The following is a 23,842-nucleotide window of genomic DNA, read 5'->3' on the forward strand; positions in this document are numbered from 1 at the left end:
TTGAATTACAGATTGGTGAGTAGAGGATAAGCCAAAGAAATGGTAAAGGAAAATTTCTGTCAAAAGTTGTCATTTGTAGGGTTGAAGCAATGGTCCAGGCGGGAGGGCATTTGCCTGACATCCAGCCGACCCGGTTCGGTCCTCAGCATCCTGTGTGATCCCCCGAGCGCTGCCAGGAGTAATTCCTGAGTGCAGAGCCAGGAGTAACTCCTGAGCATCATCGAGTGTGACTCAAAAAGCCAAAAAACAAAACAAACCCCAAAAGTTGTCATTAAGAAAAAAATGTATATTGAAACAGAGAAGGGTTTTTGCTTCCTGAAATCAACCATAAACTGACGGTGTAGGCAAAGTACCATATTTATTCCTCTGAATGTGTACGGTCTGTGTTCTCCTCTGGCTTTGTTTGGTTAGCGTTAGGTTTTTGGGTTTTTGTAGAGGGGCACACCAGCAGTGCTGAGGGCTTACTCCTGGTTCTGCACACAGGGATCACTTCCGGCAGAGCCCAGGCTCCGTATGTGGTACCTGTGGATTGAAACCAGGTGTATAAGGTGTTGAAGGAAAGCACCTTATCCCGTGTGCTTTTGTTCCAGCCCCAGCCTTGACATTTAGAAAAGGCATGTGCCATAGACTTGTTAACTCCCGAACATTTTAAGGACAGCCGTGTGTGTGAGTGTGTGCACGTACTCACATGCACTTTTTTTGGAGAGAGTAACTGTGACCGAAAATAGTCATGCTTTGCTATTCTAGAGGGCACTGGTATGCCTGTAGCTGTAGGGTACTGAAGAGGGAGTCAAACAGCAGTAGAAAGTGGTGATTGTCTAGAGAAGAATTAGTGGCATGAAAGGTGGCATGTGTGTTTCGTTAAATGGATTCCAAGAAAGACACTTCCTCTTTTATAATGAAAATGAGCTGCAATTTTGTTTTCATTTTTGCATAAAACTAAGGGGGTACTTGTTGGTAATTGAGTAAATGAATTAGTAAGGCTTGCTTAAATTGGATATTTACATTAAAAGGAGTAAATTGCAAATTTCTCAGGTTGGAATTCTCTTTTTTTTCTCACTGTGCTTAGATCACTTACTGCATATGTTTGTATACTCAAAAAAAAAAAAAGCGAACTGAGGAGCGCTGCGCCTAAATACAGTATATTTAAAAAGCTGTAGCAAGCACTAATCCAAAGAATTTTTTCCAGAAGGAAGGGTGTAATAAGTTTTGTTTTTTAGGGAGAGATTAGAAAGCATTGTTGATTAGATACACCAAATGAACAATTATAGATGTGAATTCAACTTAAACATACAGTACATTTTAAAAGATAGTTCTTTATTACTGAAATACAAAATTAAAATAGAAAAACGAGACTTTCCTTACCAATTTTGAAAGTTTGCCACATTCCACAACTGTTTAGGATAGTGAATGTCAGCCTTAATATTAAGATAATTATTTCCACTTCCTAGTATTAAAAATAGATATTTTTATTCATGTTAGGTTGTTCCTAGATTTAAGAGAAAGTTCCAAATATTTGCTAAATTATAATCTGCCCAGGTTTATTTTGACATTTTTTTCCTTGGCCCTGGTTGTATCATGTTATTTCATGTGTGGCCATATTTTAATAGTAAAGTTATACTTTAACATGTATACTAGAATCTTGTACCAAAAAAGATAAACACAATAAAGTCAAGCTACTTATCTATAACTTAAGTTTATAGTAGAGACATTTGGAGCTGCTACTTGCTACTCCGCCATCCAGGTGAAGCTTGCTTCCACTGACATTGGCAGTGCCTACGCTAGAATGGGGGCTAAGACCCTCTCAGCTAGGTCCCAGCAGCCTCCACAACTGACCTGTACCATTTGAGGACCCACACCACAGCTCAGAAGCGACAGATGAGTCAGCAAATTACATGCTGCTCACAGTTACGCTTTCTGTCATTCAGTGAAGATGGGCAGAAATGAACAAGAACAATCTCCATCCTAATACCTCAGTATGTTCCAGGAGTTCTAACTACAGAATCATCACGAGATCTCAAAAACAAGTAGAAACCCACCAAGTTCAATGAGCAAAAGCATTATCACCAGAGACACAATACGAATCAGAAGTAAATTCTCCGACTGTGACTTGAGTGACACCATGAGGAGGATGTTTAGCCAATTCAAAGAAACATTGGCACAGGTAGTCAGCAAAGCACAAGTATAAAAGTGGAAATGAAAAAAAACTTCTATAGTTAGAAATGAAGAACATGGGAGGTGGTATAAAAAACTCAGTATAAGTTCTGAAACAACAGAAGTTCTGAACAGCAGAATAACAGCAACTGAACAAATGATCAAATAGCTCCAGGATGAGAAGAAAGAAACTTCTAGGAAATAGCAGAAGGTGGAAAATAGTCTGAGAAAAAAAAAATGAACAGCACACTAGAGAATTATGGGATAAATTTCAAGAGGAACAGTATACGAATCATAAGCGTCTCTGAAGAGCAGGAATGCAAATTTGATGAAGAAGCAACACTTAAAGGAATCATTGGTAAGAATTTCCCAGACACGAGAAACATAGGCACCAAGATTAAGAGGCCCAAATGGTCCTAACGAAAATAGACTCAACTAGGAAGACTCCAAGACCCATTATGCTCAAAATGACAAGATTCAGAAACAGAGACAAATATTGAAAGCAATTGAAAGGAACTTTCCATACAAAGGAAAGCCCATAAGATGTACATCAGATCTATCAAATGAGATTCTACAAGCCAGGAGAGAAAGAAAAGATAAAGAGTTCAAAAACTCAGTGAAATGAACATCTCACCAAGAATACTCTGTCCAACTAGATCATCATTCAGATTTGAAGGAGACCCTAAAGGTCCCCATGAAAACAAAACCAATTACAAAAATTCCAAGATACATAATACTCAAAATGACAACATCCAGTGATAGAGATAGATTATTGATATTAGGTAGGTCAGAAAAGGAACTTACTTACAAAGGAAAGTCTGTAAGATGTACAGCAGATCTAGCAAATGAGACTTTACAAGCCAGAAAAATATGGCAGGATATAGTACAAAAGCTTGACAGAATGAACACCTCATTAAGAATCCTCTGTCCTGCTCAATTATCATTCAGATCTAAGGCGTGGTATCAAGCTTCCTTGACAAGCAACAGCTTAAGAGTGTTCATAGCCTTAAAACCAGTTTTGCCAGAAGTGTTAAGTTTGTTATATGTCTGCCAAGGGGCAAGCTGGCAGGTGGGAGGGAACTTTGTCAATTTTTTTTTTTTTTTTTTTGCTTTTTGGGTCAGACCCAGCGACGCTCAGGGGTTATTCCTGGCTCTGCACTCAGGAACCACTCCTGGTGGTGTTTGGGGGACCATATGGGATGCCGGGGATTGAACCCAGGTTGGCCGTGTGCAGGGCAAACGCCCTACCCGCTGTGCTATCACTCTGGCCCCACTTTGTCAATTTTAAAAAGAAAAATAGATATTTGAAATAGACATCATGCTGACATCTTTCTTCAGTATTACCTTAGGGCAAGCTTGAGAGTACAGTGGGTAGGGCGTGTACCTTGCATTCTGCCACTGGGTACCACATTGGTTTGCCATGCACAGATCAGGAGCAAGCCCAAAGTACAGCTGGTTGTGGCCTCCAGGCAAATGATCCCCACCCACCACCGCCCTCAAAAAAAGCACCCAAAATACTTATTTACATCCAAAATGTAACCAAGTCATCAGTACAGTCCTTAATATTATTTTGCTTTTTTTTGGGGGGGGGTCACACCCAGCAGTGCTCAGGGGTTACTCCTGGCTTTGCACTCAGAAATTACTCCTGGCGGTGCTCGGGGGACCTATGGGGTGCCGGGGATCGAACCCGGGTCGGCCGCGTGCAAGGCAGACGCCCTACCCGCTGTGCTATCACTCCGGCCCCTTATTTTGCTTTTTTGATTGTGATAAGGAAATTAGAATTTCTCAGTACCGTTTCTATTTCTCTTCTTACTCTACAAAGCAAGCTTTTTCTTTGCTCCTTCTACGGTGTAATCACTTATGTGATAAATTTTAGAAAGCAGCCAAGAGGCTTTTTTCAAGACTTTGTTTAGCATCTTCAGGGAAGTCAAAGGAAATCAAACTCAAGCACTGACTTTGGCCAAGGGGAGAGGGGGGCAAGTCAGAAGCCGACGAAGTTGACTGAGCTTCTGAAGATCTAAATGGAGGCATAGCTGTGTCAGACTGCTTGTAAATACTTGTGAAGTTTAGTGCTTTTATCTGTAAAGCAGGAATGTAAATGAGATACTTGTTAATTTCAGAGAACTGAGGAGACTTGCTGGGGTAGGTAGAAGCTTTTTTACCCTTTTCACTTTCTCTGAAAGTTGTCTTAGCTTAGACTAATTGAGTTAGAAGCTCCAAGAGCAGTCTGGGCAAATACTTCATAGTTCAGATCAATATAAGTAGTTGTAGATTTATTTTTTGAGACGTTCCCATACACTGGATTTCCAGTTGTTGCTTATGAATTGAAAAATGTTTACTGTTTGTGTAACCAAAGGTGGCCTTCCACCTCTTAGTCTTTTCAGATAGACTTGTCATCTGCTGTTTTGTGTGGTAGGTCAGAGGGACTCTTTCTCTGGCGCTGGAACTTCTCTGGGGGAATTGGGAGATGAGAGCAGCTGGGGTGGTCAGAGACCTTAGCCAGACTCAGACGTCAGGCAGCACAGGGAGGTACGCTGCAGGAATCCCAACAGCCCATTCCAGTAGCAGCGGCACAAATAGCTGCTTGTTGGGTATCAAAGCTAGTGTGCTATATTCCTACTACTTGGACCAACTGAAATATTAGTATGGCCAGCATACTCAATATCTTGAGTCCCTTTTGCCACAGCAAAACTTGGGGGGAAAGTCTCTTAGAACGTCTAGACCCAGTTGAGAACCTTTAATTTCTTTGATTCTGGTTCAGGCACAGAGGACTCAGTTGGAGTCTGTGTAGTTCTTGTATGTAGGGCCAGCGGCCTGAGATCTTAGAATGAAGTTTATAATCGAAAAAAAATAAGTGAATAAGCCAGCTGTAAGGCCAGCAAGATGTTTTCTGTTTTGCACAAACCTCCAGGATATATATTATCTTTGGACTCTTCCAAACCCAGGTGGGAGCAGGGAACTGTCAGGTTTAAAGGAGAGAGGATGTGCTGGGCGCCTCCCAGACAGCTAGACCAGTTACCCCAATTAGGTGACTGCTGTCAAAGTTGGAGGTGTAGGAAGTTTAGTGGCACAATGCCTGCATTGGATGGAGTTTCCTCGAAATGGGGGTTGGAACAGCTGGAGAAATGGGTCACAGCTCAGACAAAGTGGTGGTCTTGTCATTGCTGAAGCAGCTGAATGGTCTGAATCATCAAGCTAGCTATCAGGACAACCCTCTGAACAAAGGAGCAGACCTCGGACGCAGCGTTGCTGCATTCCACAAAGCCTTTGTAGTGGGAATGCAACCCTGCACAGCCGAAACTTCTCTCATCCCTCATCCTCAGGATTGCGAATGAGACTCTGGGAAGGTAGTGAGTCACAGATCACAGCATTTCGGTCGTTCCGTTCCATTGACAGGAGTCTCCCTCAAAAGATTTTCACAAGTTCAGCATTCTCACTTCAAACTAGAAAACTTTGACCCCAAAGGAGGGGCAAAGTCAGGGCTTAAGTTTGCAGTTCAGCCACTGAATCTGCAAGAGCAGTACTTCATTCATTGGTTCTGGAAAGGACAGCAATAAGGAGTTTCCCAATATGACAAAGTAACGCGTCGTCAGACTGTGTGGTGAGAGATGCACCTCCCAGGAGTGGGAATCACCTCCAGGTAGTGATTTCTGACATGAACCTCCTGGGCGCCTCGACCGTAGCTCTCAGCGTCAGTGTGCTCAGCTTCTTCTACAGCCCCAACTTAGCTCCAGTGGAGCTTGCTAGATGCTGCAGCGTCTCCGTTGTTGGCTGAGACCTCAGCCTGGAGCCGTTTAGAGTCCTAAGGGACAGCTGTTAGGGCAGATCTCTGGGACAGAGGGCACACTGTTGTCCTGGGATAACTTCATTAAGTGAGTGAGCTCAGCAAACTACCATTCTGAGTATGATTGCACAAAATTTGGAACCCTGCTGTATGACCACCTGGAGGATCTCTGGAAATATGGATGTGTCATGGACTTCATGAGCTGAAGTTGGCAGTGCCCGCTGCTGAAGCAAACCATCTTTGGTGCCTTCCTACAGTCTTCAGTCACTTATCAGAAAGGGCCGTTACCTGTTCCTGGGCAAAATAGTAGGATGATGATAAACTGCTCATCTACCCTCTACACCAAGGAGTGTTTGTAGATATTCACATTAGACACAGTCAACCATCAACACCTGAGAACCTGTTACACTTTTCCCATGAACCCTTGGTACGAGAATTGGGACCCTACTACAGGATAGTTAATCTCCTGGAACAGAGGGAATACCAGAAATAGGTTCATTGTGGTCTCTAGCAGCTGATCTCTAACAGTTTCTCTTGTTGCTTAAGCTAATGCCAGAAACGAAGACGGAGCCAGAGTTGGGCTGGAGTTAGAACCACTAAGCAATGGAGTTTAGTGAAGTAGGTGTAGAACTGGGGCCATACTAGGCATGGTGTCGCAGAGCGCCAAAATCTAGCGCAAGACTAGAACTGAAGATGGCATTCATCATGGACCTGTTCGCAGGGAACCCCAGAGGACAGCTGTTCTAAGATACTGGAGGTGAAAATGAAGTGAGTCCCTGTAGATGTAGCTATTTCCTGGCCAGTGTTTTGGGGAAACAGTATTGTTCATTAAGAAGCCTTCCTGAGAAGTGACTTACAAACTTTGTGTTGACCAAGGGTGTTGTGTGTGCAGGGGAAAGCTGATAGATTGTTGTTGTTGTTGTTCTCTCTTGTCTCAGTAGCTCTTGATCAGAATAATATATTTCATAAAGTAAGCTTCTTCTTTATTAAATGTGGTGTTGTTGAAAGTTCTTTTTTCTCCTTTTTAATCTTCATGGCATGATGATGGGTGCTTATAAGTGAGTGTATCATTGTCACTGTCACTGTCCTCCTGTTCATCGATTTGCTCGAGCGGGCCCAGTAACATTGTGAGACTTGTTACTGTGTTTGGCATATTGATTATGCCACGGGTACGTGGCAGACTTTGAGTGCGGACGAGATAGTCTCAGTAGCTTGCTGGGCTCTCCAAGAGGGGTGGAGGAATCGAACTCGGGTCAGCCATGTTGGCTGCATGCAAGGCAAATGCCCTTCCCGCTGTGCTATCGCTCCAGCCCAAGTGAGTGGATACTGAAAATCAAAACAAATGTATTCAACCTGTAGCTTAAGCAGAGAGCTCTATGAAGGAAGGAAACTCCAATACTTCATTCTAGGAGTATTGTGAGGACTCATGTCTGTTTATGGATATTTGTTTTCTGTCCAGCCATTAGAGACCCAGTTGGGTCACATTTATCAAATTAAATTTGTAAACACCATTTTCTTTCTATTGCAGTTACATATTTATAGGTATTATTCCATCTTTTCCCTCCCATTTTTTTTTTTTTTGTATATTTGTATTTGTAATGTAGAGTTTGATTCTGGCATTTTTACAGCCCACTTAGGAAATAAAGCAATTTCTAGTCTTTGTTTCTTTTGGGGGTGGGGAGAAAGTGATTGTGCCACGTCTGGTGATAATCAGGGGTACTCTTGGCTCTGCAGCCAGGAATTGGTGGTACGCAGGGCACAGATATGGAATGCTAGGGATCAAATCTGTGTTGGCTGTGTGCAAAAGCAACATTGTACTATCTCTCCATCTCCAAGGTAGGTGATTCTACTGGTTTTTTGTTTTGTTTTACTTTTTTTTTTCTTTTTTGGATCACACACCCAGCGATACACAGAGGTTACTCCTGGCTTTGCACTCAGGAATTACTCCTGGCGGTCCTCGGGGGACCATGTGGGACGCTGGGAATCGAACCCAGGTCGGCCACATGCAAGGCAAACGCCCTGACCGCTGTACTATCGCTTCAGTCCTCTGCTTGGTTTTAATCCTATGATACCCTCATTATTTATTCTGACTGTAATATTTTCACATATTGCCTTTGAATTTAGCAAGACTGAATTCATTTCATTTGAAAACTATTATTTAGTACTCCTTAATGGTGGTGGATAGAGAAGCAACATCAAGACACTGACATACTTTTGTAACAGCTTACATACATTTATTTATTTATTTATTTATTTATGTTTCTGCTGCCTGTCAGGTTGAAATCCCCAGTCTCAATTATTTATTTATGTTTCTGCTGCCTCTCGGGTTGAGGTCCCCAATCTCAAATTACAAGAATAGTGCAAATTTGGGGAAGAGGGTAGTGTAGGTAGCACCGGGAATGTTTGCATAATGGGACAACAATTGCATGTACTAAATTTGATGTGAATATTTTGGAATTCTGAGATTTGTTGAAGGCTTGCAACTTCAGGGGAAGACCTGGGCAGTTCATTTTGCTTAATTTCAGTTCCTCAAAAGTAACTTCAGCCTCATCCCTGGCACTGGCAGGGAGCTCATCACATTTTCTGGGGCATTTACGCACAGCTTAAGTGAATTAGCATGGGCAAGAAAACAGTGTAGATCTCTGCTTTAGTTTCTGGTTACTGCTCTTGATGATGTAAGGTGGAGAGAAAGAGACACAGTAGGTACTACTGCACCTGCCCACATAGCTATAGGCCTCTTCTTTGGCCAAAGTGAAGCCCAGGGGATTTGAAGGACTGGCACCTCTCATTCTCCCATTTTACCATTTCTCCTAAAAATAAGGTATTAAAGGCCATGACATTAAATTACAAAACAAGTGCACATGGGGGCTGGGGGGAAATGACATTGTATCCAGGAAAAGATTTAGAAAAGACTAGAGAAGATCTTAAAATTATATCTGAGGGCTGGAGTGACAGTATAGCAGGTAAGACACTTGCCTTGAACTTTGCCTTGAGGTTTATCCCTAGCACCCCATATGGTCCCTTTGTGCGTGCGTGTGTGTGTGTGTGTGTGTGTCTAGAGAGAGAGAGAGAGAGCACGCGCGCCAGAGACCTAGAAGGAGAAAGCTGTAGAGAATATTAGAAGTAATAGCTGACATTGTCTTAGTTTGGAACAGAAATATAAACATCCAAGAACTCAGTGAGCTGGTAGATAAAGAAAACTGTATGTACTAAACCATACTCAGATGTTGATAAGACAAAATCACAGAGAGAAAATTAAAAACAGCAAAAGAAGCCAGTTATGTGCAAGTAATCCTCAAGATACAAAGCAGGTTTGTCCTAAGATAAGCTGCCACTACCCTTGATCTTAGCAGAGAAGCTGAAGAGCAGTTACTGTCTTGTTAGAAAGTTTGAGACCAGGGGCCAGAGAGATAGTACAGTGGGTAAAGTCCTTGTTTTGCGCATGGCTGACTTGGGTTTGATCCTCTGGCATCGAGTTACTCCTGAGCACCACCAGGAGTACTTGCTGAGTGCAGAGCCAGGAGTAACCCCTGAGCATTGCCAGGTGTGGCCAAACAACAACAAAAGAAATGCTGGAGACCAGAATACAGTGTCATAGGAAATTAACGACCAAGGGTATCTGGCAACAGGGTCTTTTCAAGAAAGAAACCCCTCCTATCCCCAATACAAGCTGAAGAAGTTTGTCACCTTGATTCCTGCCTGCCAGAAATGCACAAGGGACCTCTGCACTGCACTGTCCTCCCATTGTTCATCGATTTGCTTGAGCGGGCCCAGTAACATCTCCATTGTGAGACTTGTTGTTACTGTGTTTGGCATATTGAATACCTCACGGGTAGCTTTCCAGGCTTTGCCATGCTGGACCTCTATAAATTGAAATTAAAGGATTTAGACAGTGAGTGAAGATTATATGGAAGAAAAAAATCAATAATTTTTTTTTTCTTGGGGGTGTAGTGATAGTACAGCAGATGGGGCTCTTGCCTTGCAAGTTGCCAACCTGAGTTCAGTCCCCTACACCCCATATGGTCCTGTAAGCACTGCCAGGAGTGATACCTGAGCCTGACGCATGGGCCCAAAACTAAAAACGAACAAAAAAAATTTCTTGTAATGAGGTACATATCAGATCTGAATAGATTTGGAAAGAGACATCATAACAAATATCTTTTGTGACCCCAGGGGATGGAGAAATCATTACCAGAAGGAAATCTGGAGAATTAGGAAAGTTTAGAGATGACACACTTTCATGGTAATCAAAAAAAAAAAATGGATCAAAAAAGAAATCACAAGGAAAATTAGAAAATTCTTAGACTGGTGAAATGAAACACAGAATAACAAAACTTTTAAGAAACAAAAAACGTGATTCTGAGGGGAAAGTTTATAGCTATAAATACATTCATTAAAAATTATAAATAGCAATAAAGGGTGTTGGGAGGATCCTCCCAGGATGGGAGAAGCATGCTGAAAGTAGACTAAAGACCAAACATGATTGCCACTCAGTGCCTCTTTTGCAAACCATAGCACCCAAAAGAAGAGAGAACAAAAGGGAATGCCCTGCCACAGAGGCAGGGTGGGATGGGAGGGGGGGTTGGGAGGGATACTGGGATCAGTGATGGTGGAGAATGGGCACTGGTGGAGGGATGGGTACTCGATCATTGTATAACTGAAACCCAAGCACAAAAATTTGTAAGTCTACAACTGTACCTCATGGTGTTTCACTAATAACAATTTAAGAAAAATATATAAATAGCTGAGCACGGCTGGGTTTGGCCCCTAAAATAGCAAAAGAAAAAAAATTAACAAAGGGGATAAAGTATTAAGATTAGAGACAAAAATTAGTGAAATTAACTTGGTTCTTTGAACGAGTTAACAAAATTGACAAACATTTAGTTCAATGGACTATACAAATGAAAGTGTGAATATCACTACCGATTATGTAGAAACACAAAGGTTGATAAGAGAGTGCCCTTACAATTGTATGCCAACAGGTTGGATAATCTAGGTGAAATGTATGCATTCCTATAAACATGAAACCTGAATAAATAAGGAAAAAATAAATAATAAGTAAGGAGATTGTATCAATAATCAAGTGTCTCAAAAGAAAAACTATGAACTTGATGAATTCTACCAAAGGTGTGAAAAAGAACCAATACTTGTCATTCTCAAGTATTTTTTAAAAAAACTTAAAGAGGTGGGAATAATTCTTAATTCATTCTATGAGGTAGCATATAAAGCCAGACAGATGTCAGCAGAACAAAAAACAGGCCCTTTATCCTGGTGATGTCCTCAACAAACTGCCTGGAAATAGAATTCAGCAGCATATCCCAACCATGAGTCAATTTATTCCTGAACTTCAAGGTTGTTCTAATCAATAAAACTAAAACTAAATCAGTGTCATTTGCCAGATCAAAATTCGCATCATCTCAATGATGCAGAAAAACGTTTGACAAAAGTTGCGCCCTTTATGATTAAAAATAAGGCAACATAAGAAAAGAAAAAGACCTTAATATATAAATACTATGTAAAAAACCCACAGTAATCATCCATACCCAGTGATGAAAGGTGATGAAAGAGTGAAAACTTTTGCTCTAAGATGAGAAACTGCTTTCACTACTGCTATTCAAGATAGTACTAGATGGGCTAGCCATGGAAATTAACAGAAAAGACTTTTAATTTGGGAAAGTAAAATTCATCTCTGTGCAGATGATATATTTTGGAAGTAAGATCTAAAGGTTCCATAAAGACAATAGTGTAACTAGAAATTGGTTCAGCAAAGTGGCAGAAGACAGTGTTGTAAAACATATTTTTTTTAAAGAATGAAATGGGGCCTTACCTAACACAATAAACAAAGCTATTTAGAATGGAATTAATTGTGTACATGTAAAAACTTAGACAATCGATTTGACCCAGAATACATAAAAGGAACTTGAGAAACTCAACAAAAATGAAACCACCTGATTCAGAAATGGCAAAAGAGTTGAATAGATAGTAGATAGTTTTTGTATGTAAATGTATACTTATAATCAGTAAGCCTGTGAAATGCTAATTAGTATCACTAATCGTTAGGGAAACAAATACAGTGAGTAACCATCTCACAAATACTAGAGTGGCTAATTACTGTTGCAATAAGTGGGAATGTAAAACCACTATAGAAAAGAGTATGGCAATTTCTTAGAAAATTAAAAATAAAACTACCTTATGGTTCTGTCAACTCCACTTCCAGACATACATCTAAAAAGAGGAAGGGATAGCGTATGTCTCATTTTATAGCTGTATTATTAACTATAGCTGAAATATGCTATGAGAGAGGTGAGAGCCCTCTCCAACCCAATGGACCCAGCCCCAGCAGCCGACCTCCACTACCCAACCACTGCCACGCTCCAGGCCACTTTCCAGATGTTCAGACCAAGCCTCATGCATGAATGAAGTCCCACGGAACCCAGATGATGCGGAACTTCATGACCTTGGACTCTGAACTCAACGGACCCCAGAGCAGAGATCCTCTGCCTGCTTCCCACAGTCTCTGGTGACTCAGGGATCACACACATAAGCCATACCCTGCCGGCACCATATAATCTCCTCATCGGCCACCCTGTAGAACTCGGGATACTCCTCCCAGACGGGAGTATAAAATGAGGCTCCCAGAACCATGCCACTAGACTCCACGCCAGACTGTGGGGCGGGTGAGAGCCCTTCCCACCCCAAGGGACCCAGCCCCGGCAGCCGACCTCTACTACCCAACCACCGCCATGCTCCAGGCTGCTTTCTGGACTGCGCGGCCGTGCAACACATTATAAGATACTCCCTACCCATTTTCCACAATTATTATACCATATCTGGTGGGGTTCAGACAGTAGGCAACAAATCATGGAGAAAAATACATAAATATATGCCTCTCAGAGAGCCTGGCAAGCTACTGAGAGTATCCTGCCCGCACGGGCAGAACCTGGCAAGCTCCCTGTGGTGTATTCGATGTGCCAAAAACAGTAACGACAACAGGTCTCATTCCCCTGACCCTGAAAGAACCTCCAGTCGTTGGGAAAAGTCAAGTAAGAAGAGGCTGCTAAAATCTCAGGGCTGGGAGGAATAGAGACGTTACTGGCTCCTACTTGATCAACAGGATGACAACCCGTGTGTCTGTAATAGTCAGACAAACTTTGAGGACATCTTTGTTTTTGAAATCAGGTGGCACAAAAAGACAAATACAATAACTCAAAAGGGCTTAGTGAAGGCTGGGTTCAGGTTATGGTGGGAGTAGCCCCTGAGTGCTGCTGGGTGTTCCCCCCACCCCTCCCCCCATGTACACAATAAAACAAAACCAGAAGCCTAGTACAGAATACATTTATAGAGGTACTTAGATTAGTCAAAATCAGAATGACCAAGTACAGTAGTAGATAGGGGGAAGTGAAATGGAGAGCAACTATAGTTTCTCTTTCATGACTTGGAGAGTAAAAAGAGTATTGTGGTTATAATTCCACAATAGTGAAATGTTTTAAATACCACAAAGTTGTGCATTTCAAAATGATTGACATAGTTTTACGGTAATATATGCCCCCTTGTCTTTCAGTACTGGAAGTTTATCTCAAGTTATTTGAATTATGATCATCATACCAAACAACTTTCTGAAACATTGTTTTATAATTTCCATTCATCTCTGTCTCTGATGTCTCATCTCTTTTTGTCCTTAACCACTGTTGTTTCTAAAATCATCCTAGAAGCATACACATCTCTTAGCCCTATTTGTGTCCTTTAGACCTGTGAAATACTTGCTACTTCTCCCTTGTTTTCTTTCTTCATTTTCTTTTCCTTCTCCCAATGTGTGAATCTTTAAAAATGCTGGTTGAATTTGAATTGCCTAAGAAAACATTCCCATTTATTCTACTCCTGGATTCTCTTTCCTTTTAGGAAAGACCTGAGGCATTTAATACATAGTTTGTTTAATAGATGACATTGAGACTTGTTAGTGTGCATCTGCCTGCTTTCTTCTCAAATTAAGTTTAGTGGACCTAGAAAGCTTATCTTTTTCTTTTGGCTGGGGCACCATGTACCACGCTAATGGCAAAAATGACTGTATTCAAGAAATATACCTTAAACTTCCCTCCTGTACTACCTCTCCATCTCCTAGAGGAAATTAAATAACCTTCAATCTTAAGGTTATTTCTATTACCCGCTCTCCGTAGTAACACTGTGGATTGATTGATATTTTGCAGATAACAGTAAAAGTATAAGAGCATTTGGCTATGTAGTTTAGAAGATGTACTTGCTCTTCAGATTGAGTTCTGGCCATTGTTAAAATTTTCTAGAGGAAGTAAATGTAGTATACACAAGTTAATTCTAAGGTTTTTTGCTTATGGTTGTGGACAATAAAACAATTTTGAGAAATTTGGAGTTTTGATTTTGTGTGTGTGTGCGCTTTAATACTGTAACAAATAATTAGTACCTGGGTTCTGTTCTTAATATGTTTGTTAGTCCATATGTTATATTAAAGTTATATAAATGATTTGGTAGGTTAATCTTGTGTAATGTTCATAAATCAGATTTTGTTTCTAAATCAGATTAGTTGGACTTGCCATTATAATTCTGTTACTTCACTGTACTGCATTTTCTTTATATGGAGGTTAAAAGTTTGAATGTTTTCTTAAGCATCAATAGTGTATATAAAAGCTTATTTCTGTTAATTGTGTGTGTGTGTTTATACACATGTATATGCCTTCTCTGGGATTATGAAAAGACATTTTATTGTTATTAACAGCTGATAGAGAACATTTTGATAACTTCTGTACCCATCTTTCAGACCTAGAAAAACAGGGTGGGTATTATTTGAAAATTTTAATTAAGAGTGTTTTTCACCTAGAGAAAGATAAACTTTTGTCGTATTAGAGTAGTGTCCATTTTAATTCATTTCAAGTAGTATATTTTCTTCATAAGACATTTCACCCCATCCTCACTTTTTCTTTTTTTGGTGGTACTGGGCACCAAACCTAGGACCTCCTACATCAGAGGCATACGCTGTACCACTGAGCTACAGCCTTAGCCTCTTTGCCCATCGTATTAGAGAATCTAATGAGAATGAAAGTGTCTCAAAGATAGGAGTCATATTTGTGTCTTCAGAATCTAACGTCATGTTATCATAATGCTTCGAGAAATTTAAGATGATAAGAATACATTTTTCTGACTTCTGGGGAATTTGTTTTCATTGTGGGAGGGAATGGCTTTACTCTGATTTTATTCGATTTTTTTTTTGTTTTGTTTTTTTGTTTTTTACAGCCCCATTGATAAACCTTCAGATTCTCTCAGTATAGGGAATGGTGATAATTCCCAGCAGGTAAGATTTTGATACCTTATCACTTTATCTGCCATCTGTCCCCTCCCAAGGTAATTTATGCTAGTGAATTTTATAGGTTGTGAAAAAGATTTTAAATGCTGGAAATTAAAAAAAAAAATTAGGGCTGGGGAAATAGTTTGAGCGGTAGAATTCATACCTAGTATGTGCGAGGCCCTGAGTTTGATCCCCTGCATCAAATCCCCACCGCGTGCCCCCAGCATTGTAGGGTATGTTCAGACAGCTCCCTGACCACCACTGGATTCTGCACCACAGGTGTGCCCCTGTTTTCATTCTCCCACCAAAAACTTGAAATTTGAAAAAGATAAACTGAAAAAGAAAATGATCTTTTAGTGGATATCTTTTTAAGTGTATTATATATAATTAGCTTTCTTTTTCTCCAACAAATGCAGAGCATAGATTTAGCCCTCTTTTGATAATTCAAATATAATTATAACCATATGTTATTGTACTGAGTTGCAGTACATCAGTCTCCTTAGAGCATGCGGATACTGATCTTTTTGATCCCATACAAAATGATTGCAGAAAAGCATGACTGCTGTTCTTGATGTTAAAAATTACTTTTCTGCTTGTCACTTGGTGTCTAATTTTCTATTTCTCTCAGTATTACTAGCCCCCGTTTCCCCTTATCCCAGTAACTATGGATTTTAAAATAATAACTCATTGTTAATTTGAAAGTTGCAAGCATAATGATATGCAGTGAGCTTCTGGTCTTCAGTGCCTGCTTTATATCATCTTGTTTATTGCTTGTTTTTTCACTGCTTAAATTTCTGTACATCTTTTACATTGGTTTTAAAAAATGTAGTTCTGATGTCTTCCATAAAATATGTCTAGTTCCCCACAGTGTTTGTAAGAAACTTAGAGATCTGTAATGCAGTGCTTCCCTTAACGTTTCTCACAAATTCCATAAAAGAATTTTAAAATTATATTTTTGCATATTTTATTAAGATTGAAGATTTTAAGTAAGTTAAAGTAGTTATAAGATATGCTTTTCAGCAGAGTGTACCTATTGCATTTAAAAGTAAATGTATATTTTTAATTAGTAAAAATTTAAATATCAAAAATTTTGTTACTTCATCAGTCATTTTTTAAAAATTTCCACAAACTCTTCTGTAACAGTCAGAAATTTTACATCATTCTTTTTTTCACTTTAAGTTTACTTTTCTATTTCCACCACCATTGCAGAATTTTTTCTTATTGCAATATAGTTTATTCTTGACAGACATATGTACTTCTTTTAAATAAAAAGGCATAAATTTTGAATCAGAACCAAATATTTTTGCTGATACAGAACTTTAGTTTCTTCTGAATTTTTATTTTTAGTGTTGATTTTATCAGAGTAACTTCCAAGTATAAAATTTTATTTAAAGTATAAGTTTTAGTAAATCCTTAATACTAAAAGTACATTGGAAATTTATCTAAATGAGGTGGATAGAGCCATTTAAAAACAAGTTCTCATTTGTCCATGATGGTTATTACCTGTAGGAGACCATTCTACTTGTGTTTTTAGCAGTAATCCTACTCATATGTTGATTTTTTTTAAAATGTGTACAAAGATCTTGTCCATGTAAATAATATGTGGAGGAAGTAGTGATATTAGCATCATGCAAATTTGTGAACTTCCTCTGATTCTAAATGCCTGGGAATTATAAGGGGATTTATCATCACAATTACTGATTGATTGAATCTCCAAGTGTTTTTTTCAGGAGGCTCAGAACCACTACCAGTGATAGCTCAGCCTGCTGTGCTGGCCTATTGGTCCAGTGCTTGGACCAATACTGGTATGAGCCCACTGTGACAATCCTCGGCAGTGTTTGGGGGACCAGATTGTGCCAGGGATTGAACATGGGCTTTTTCGATTGAACCTGCCCTCCATTTATCTTTCACACAGTGTTTGGAAATAATTTGATCAGATCTTCTTTCCGTTTTGCTCAAAATTGAACCTTTGGAAATTGCCTAGTTTACAAAAGAATCTAGGTATTAGAGTCAGTCTTTTATCACCAGTCTGTTTCCAATAAATATTTATTTAGCTCCCAGAAAGGTTTCACCTTTGAGCAAAATATTATAGTTAGGTCCTGGAGAGTGCACAATCCTGTTTTCTTCGAAAATGAAAGAAAGTAGGTTGTATAAGAAGGAATCTGTTTAGTCTTTTTAGGAAAGAGCACATTAGTTTTCTGTAAATTCGTGCTCATAAAAATACATCACAATTCTACTACATTTAGTTGCAAGCCCTGTTAATTGTGGCATTTTAAAATGTGTGAACTTATTATTTTTTTTCTTATTTCATTTAGATATCTAATAGTGATACGCCTTCACCACCACCTGGTTTATCAAAATCCAATCCAGTCATCCCCATCAGTTCATCCAATCACAGTGCACGGTCTCCTTTTGAAGGGGCAGTGACTGAGTCACAGTCGTTATTTTCGGACAACTTTCGCCATCCCAACCCTATCCCAAGTGGGCTTCCTCCTTTCCCCAGCTCCCCACAGACATCCAGTGACTGGCCTACAGCACCAGAGCCACAGAGCCTCTTCACATCAGGTACAACAGCACAACCTCATGTCAGTCATTCCCTCGCGCTAACAGAAGTCCCTTTGGGGATATGTTTTTGTCTTGTTTTTCACCCCCATTCCTTAAGAAACAAAAAAGAATGTAAACATTAAATATGGAACAGAATTTGATGGTCAGATAAATCACTGTATGACCTGAAACTTAACAATGTTAAAGGATTTTTCAGAAACCAAGACTAGATCATTTTCCTGATAATGAATGAGAGACCTCCTTTAGGAAGTATTCAACACCTACATTTTTTATCTTGTTTGTGTTGGTACAGTTAAGTTGAAATTTTTTTATCTCCTCCAGATAATAAAGACGTATGTATTTTGGCACTACAGTTTTATGCATTTTTCTTATTAGTATGAGGGCAGCATAAAATTAATATTAACAGTTGCACCTATGGAGGAAGCAGTTAACAAAAACTATGAAGATTAAAGAGATCATTTTTAAGTGAAATTACATTTTTATCTAGCAATATATAAGACGTATATTTAAAGTTATATTTTGTCTTCAATAAGTACACTTCAAGAATAAGCTTTAATAGATTTCTAGATATTTACTTTACTTTATTTAAAGAACCTACTTAGGGATTTTATCATAAATGATTCAAGGTATAATTTGAATATCAAGAACTTTTTTGATTCACAAAAATCACTTTATATCATTTATTTGAAATTAATAACGAGTGAAATCATTGCTAGAAGCATATGAGGACTTTTTCGTAAATTCACTGTCATAATGTGCTAAGAGGTTGTGTGATTTTTCATATATTTGAGATTTTCTTGATGCTCGTTAAGTGGGAGAGTGAGCTATGTACTTAAAACTTCTCACTTAATTTTCTTTCCAACAGAAACAATCCCTGTATCATCCTCTACAGACTGGCAAGCAGCATTTGGCTTTGGTTCTTCAAAACAACCAGAGGATGACTTGGGTTTTGATCCCTTTGATGTCACTCGAAAAGCCTTAGCAGACCTGATTGAAAAGGAACTGTCAGTCCAAGACCAGCCTTCCCTTTCGCCCACATCTCTTCAGAACTCCTCGTCTTCACACACTACGACGGCCAAAGGTCCAGGTTCTGGATTCCTGCATCCTGCTGCACCTACAAATGCCAACTCTCTCAATAGTACCTTTTCAGTCTTGCCACAGAGGTTCCCTCAATTTCAACAGCACCGAGCGGTTTATAACTCATTCAGTTTTCCAGGCCAGGCAGCCCGCTATCCTTGGATGGCCTTTCCACGCAATAGCATCATGCACTTGAACCACACAGCAAACCCCACCTCAAATAGTAATTTCTTGGACTTGAATCTCCCGCCACAGCACAACACAGGTCTGGGAGGGATTCCTATAGCAGGTAGGTTCATTTATAGCCTTTGAGAATTTGTGACTATGCCTTCAGGTTGTTGGGCGGGTAGGGGGGGAGCTTCTGAATAACAGCACTTATCATTAGTCTTGGAAATTTCTGTGGGAAAAATTAAAGTCCCTATCATAATTATTTTTTTAATTGGATGGAAGCCTTGTAATATTGAGCTTTATAAGGATGGTGGAGTATTATACCTAGATATGACTTGGAAGCATTTTATTTAATCTAAAGCATTTTACTTTAGAACAGTTGCTAAACTTTCACGTGGCATAGAAATGCAAAAAGAAAAAGAGAAAAAATGGGGGTGTGTGTGGAGGCTTTGAAATTATGGTGCTGTAAATCCAACACCATGGTGAAATTTCTGATTTTACATTCTAGAAGTAAAATGGTTTAAGAATTTTTCAAAAGATGGTGATTAGTGAGAGCACGAGGGATAAAGCCACTCGGGAACCATTTTTGGCAGTTTTGACTATTGCACGCACACATACGCGTGTATACACAAACATTCACGCATACCAGAATTGTGCTACATGTTAATGAACTACAAATTGAGAACTCTGGTTTACTGTTGCACAGATGCGTATATGTGCACAAACAGATTCTCTGTGAAAAAGAAATTGTTCAAGGAAATATTTCCCCATTTGGCCTGTCGTGTCCTTATTTTGTGGGGAAAATGTTAGGTTCCTCTAAAGTGTTGCCAGAATACTTCTGGTTTCATACCCCTTTGCATTTTTCAGAGCTTTGGGTCATAAGGTCCCAGTCAACATTTTTTAGGTTAATTTATTTTCTTATCTAAAGAGGTCATTCTTAACTAATAATTTTTCACTTACTTTGGGCTTTAAAGACGACTGGCAAGAAATGGTTTCTCTTCTGAATATTTTCAAGTAGAATGGAATATTCCCTTCTGTTACATAATAGGCAGACTTAATTTTTATCCTCTGTCATGGCCTCTAAGAGATGGCATGACACATCATTATTTTAATAATGTGATGCTATCATACTAGTGAGGTATTTGTTCTCTTGTGTTTAGCAAAGTTGGTAGGTGAATTTACAGAGATCCATCAAAATTCTTCACCTCTGTTCCCTTACCAACACCATTTAGTTTTCACGACAACTAGGTGGATTAAGAAAGCATGGTTTGTGGCTATTGATAGAGTAAAGTTCATGGTTAATTCAGTGAAATTAACTTTCATAAGCTTGACACACCTAATGCAGTGATTTGCACACTGGTGGGATGCATGATTATTTGTTCGCTTAGAGGTAATAAGCCAGAGTGACATATTTAGTTCTCTCCTATATAATACTCACTTTGAAACACTGAGTGTTCAGTTCCCAGTACTTCTTTCTTCCATTTAAGTCAGCATAGTAGAGTGTTATTTTGTTCTGTTCGGATTTGATCATTTAGAAATGTGATATTTTAATTATTAGTATATTTCCTAACTGATTATAACATTAAAAGTTAAAGTTTCCCTAAATATGCTAAACTTTTCAAAATAAAACATTAAACCAATTATAATGAATATTTGGGTTCCTATCCCAACAATGAACTAAAGCTATGTGGGTAATACAAAAGAAGTATAAAATATGGATACTCTTTCCAGGCACTTTACAGTGAGATTGAAGAGAGAAAATTAAGATTATGTATGAGAGTAATAACTATGATACTGGAATCGGAGAGATCGGTGGAGCCTGTAATTGTTGGGGAGGCTTCATTGGTGAAGTAGGAATTGATCTCTACTGTGTGGTTTCTTGGATTTGGGCTAGCAGGAGGGAATGAGAAAGGCGTTTCATGTTGATGAAGCAACTGAGTGAAGAGCACAGGAACAAGACGTAGTATGTTGTTGCATTAAGCGTTCAGCTGCCCTTTGTGACAGGAGGTCCTTTTTATATATTGTCTAGATAGAATGGACGAGAACAGGGGACTTCCAAGAGTGAGGCAGAACAGCCTGGACTTGCAGTAAAAAGGAGGATGCCTTGCGGAAGTACAGAGCTTAGCTGGCTTTTAGTTGGTTTTGGTTTTTTTTAACTTGTGTTTGACTTATTTTATGGCGACCTTCGAAAAATTTCCTATTCTTTCAGTTTTCTAGTTGTATTCTTACCAGCACAAAAAGAGCAGCAGTAGATAATCTGGAAACAGCAGAGTGCTAGTAAGTAGTCTGATTTGTGAGTATAGTTGTCCTCACATTAGTCATTTGAAGTTTTCATCGAAATTCAGAGGAAAAATGTGGCATTTAGTTGATGGTTCTCTCGTGGGTTTTTCTGTTTTTCTCTTTTTACGTTTACTCAACCATGGAGCACTACTTTTTCAGATAGTCTGAGAAGGAAGTCACCAACTGTAGGTTTCGAATTATATTTTGTGAGAGGTGGGGACAATTTACTATTCAGACTTCGTTTTCTGCTAGCATAGGTATTTGAATGGTGACTGATATTAAACTTATAAATTATATTTAAGACTGAGATGACTACAAAAATTTTAGTTTTAACATACCAAAATATTTTAAATTGTTAACAGGAGTCACACAGAATATTCTCATGGCTTAAAAATATTTTACGAATACTTCAGGAAGCTGAACAAACTCAGCCCTAAAACGGAGTAGTTGTATTATTGTAGTCACATATTTAGGATTTTCAGAAACAATTACAAATGATAAAGCAAAAATTAAAAAAAAACTAAATACATCTAAACAATGTTTAATTGAATAGGTAGGCAGTTTCTGCCTCTCATCCCAAGAAGTTAATTCCTTTTTACTTGAAGTTGAACTGTTGACAGAGGTTCAGTTTTGTATCATTCACTGTCAAGGTATCTTACAAAGGAGAGATGGTCAGTGCTTCATAGTGGAAAGAATGTCCTGTTTCAGGGAGACCTGCCACTGAAGATAGTGCCTAGATAATATTCTACACTGGAAAAGACACATCTGTTTATTCTTAACTGTATTCAGCAGAATAGGATCCCTGACATTCAGGAGCAAATAATCAAAGATGTCGGTCATCTACATTTCACACCGATACTGATTCTATCTTTGTATATATTTGTATTTTAAGGTCTTAGTTATGGTTTGTTTCAGTTAATTACTAAGGATTGATCTAGCTGAAACCTGTCATGAAAAGGCTTTGACAGCAAACGTGGCTTCCATTTTCTTTGCATAATTGAAAACAATTTTGTGTTTAAAATTAGTTATCTCCTCCTTAATTAGGTGAGATCTTTTTAGCAGCATTTTCTTGGCTACATACCTAGATTGCTAAATTTAGAAGTAGTTTTAAAATATTCTTGGGAGGAAACTTGGATTAATGGGCAGCTATAGTTAAGTCTATTCAGATTTTTCTCTCTTAATTACTGGGACTCTGTGCTTTTGTTTAAAAAATGGCTTATTTTGTCCAGTCTTTTTAGGAATGGTAAGGGTGTATTCCAGAGAGGTTAAATGATTTGTTCAAAATCACACTTTAAGTTAGTAGGTGTAGCTAAGAACTCAGATTCCACATTGAGTTATTAAAATGTTTTTGATATAGCACTGCTGCTCTCCTTATATATGAAGATCACAGGATTGTACTTGAACTTGGCTTTCTTCCCGTAGTCATTGATTTTTGCTCTCACACATTCTTAGATCCCTTTATTTCAACCATATCTTTTCGTCAGACTTTATCCCAGGTCAGGAATATAGTCATATATTTTTTAAGTTGTTTATTGACTCTGAAAATGAATCTCTTGCATAGTCCTCGTACCATGTTCTCACCAAAAACTCTAGTCTCAAATTTCCTTTATGCAGTCTCCTTTCTATGTCCTTGGGGTTTATAGAATCTTTGCCAATTTTCTGGAAAAAAAAAAAAAAGGAATCTGTCTAGAGACTGAATGACTTTTTCTTCATGGTGTCAGTTATAACTGTCTTTTCAAATGTAATATTGCAAATTTGTTTTTCAAAGAACTCTGCCATGGTGTTTTTATTCCATAATGCTAAAAATTAATTATCTGAAAAACAAATAATAGTCAAAGTCTGTAAGCATTGTTTTAAAATACACTTAGAAAAATATTTGAAACTGTTTAGGCTTGAGGTTTTTTCATGCTTTTTGTTAATTCAAATTTTACATATGAGAGGACTTTTTCTTTCAATTTTCTTTGTTTCTGAGTTAGCCATTTTAACAGTGACTTGATTGAATTTTGTGTCATGTGAAAGAAGTCACTTGTAATCAAGTAATTATCAATTATAATTAGGAGAACTGATCTCATTTCATGTATAGTTCTCTGACCTAGAAGTAGTCATCTCACTTTCAGTCAATTGGATCATTGTATTTTAGCATTTTACTATTTTCCAATTACTTCAAAAATCTATACTGAGTTTTCAGATGCTGTAAATTCTCTAAATTAATATTTAATTTTAATTTCTTTTTACTAAACACACTTTCAATGTTTATAAACTTGTATTGTCATTTTTCCATTTGAAAAATCACATGATCACCTTGCATAAATTTAGTTTTTAGTTTTACTTAGATTAAAAAAATATATATATGTACTGCTTGCCATTAAAAGTATCTGAATTTCTAAGCGGTCCAATTGACTTGGAAAAGAATGGCTTTCCTGGTCTTTTTTTTTTCTTTTTGTTTATTTATTATCCTAAATCTATTATATTGTTCTTGTCTCTGATAAAGGATTAAAACT

The 23,842-nt window shown here is 38.5% G+C and overlaps 1 protein-coding gene across 7 annotated transcripts in view; it reads left to right on the forward strand.

Moving 5' to 3' along the window:
- Nucleotides 1–23,842, forward strand: part of CNOT4 (CCR4-NOT transcription complex subunit 4) — a 144,226-nt gene that overhangs the window by 91,710 nt on the left and 28,674 nt on the right. For all 7 annotated transcript variants that reach the window (XM_056123900.1, XM_056123899.1, XM_056123902.1 and 4 more), the window contains 3 exons: nt 15,200–15,257; nt 17,567–17,816; nt 18,682–19,182. In XM_056123900.1, the coding sequence (XP_055979875.1) occupies nt 15,200–15,257; nt 17,567–17,816; nt 18,682–19,182 (809 nt within the window). The remainder of the gene's footprint in view (nt 1–15,199; nt 15,258–17,566; nt 17,817–18,681; nt 19,183–23,842) is intronic.

The sequence above is a fragment of the Sorex fumeus genome, unplaced genomic scaffold (assembly GCF_029834395.1).
Source record: "Sorex fumeus unplaced genomic scaffold, SorFum_2.1 ptg000048l, whole genome shotgun sequence".
Lineage (NCBI taxonomy): Eukaryota > Metazoa > Chordata > Mammalia > Eulipotyphla > Soricidae > Sorex > Sorex fumeus.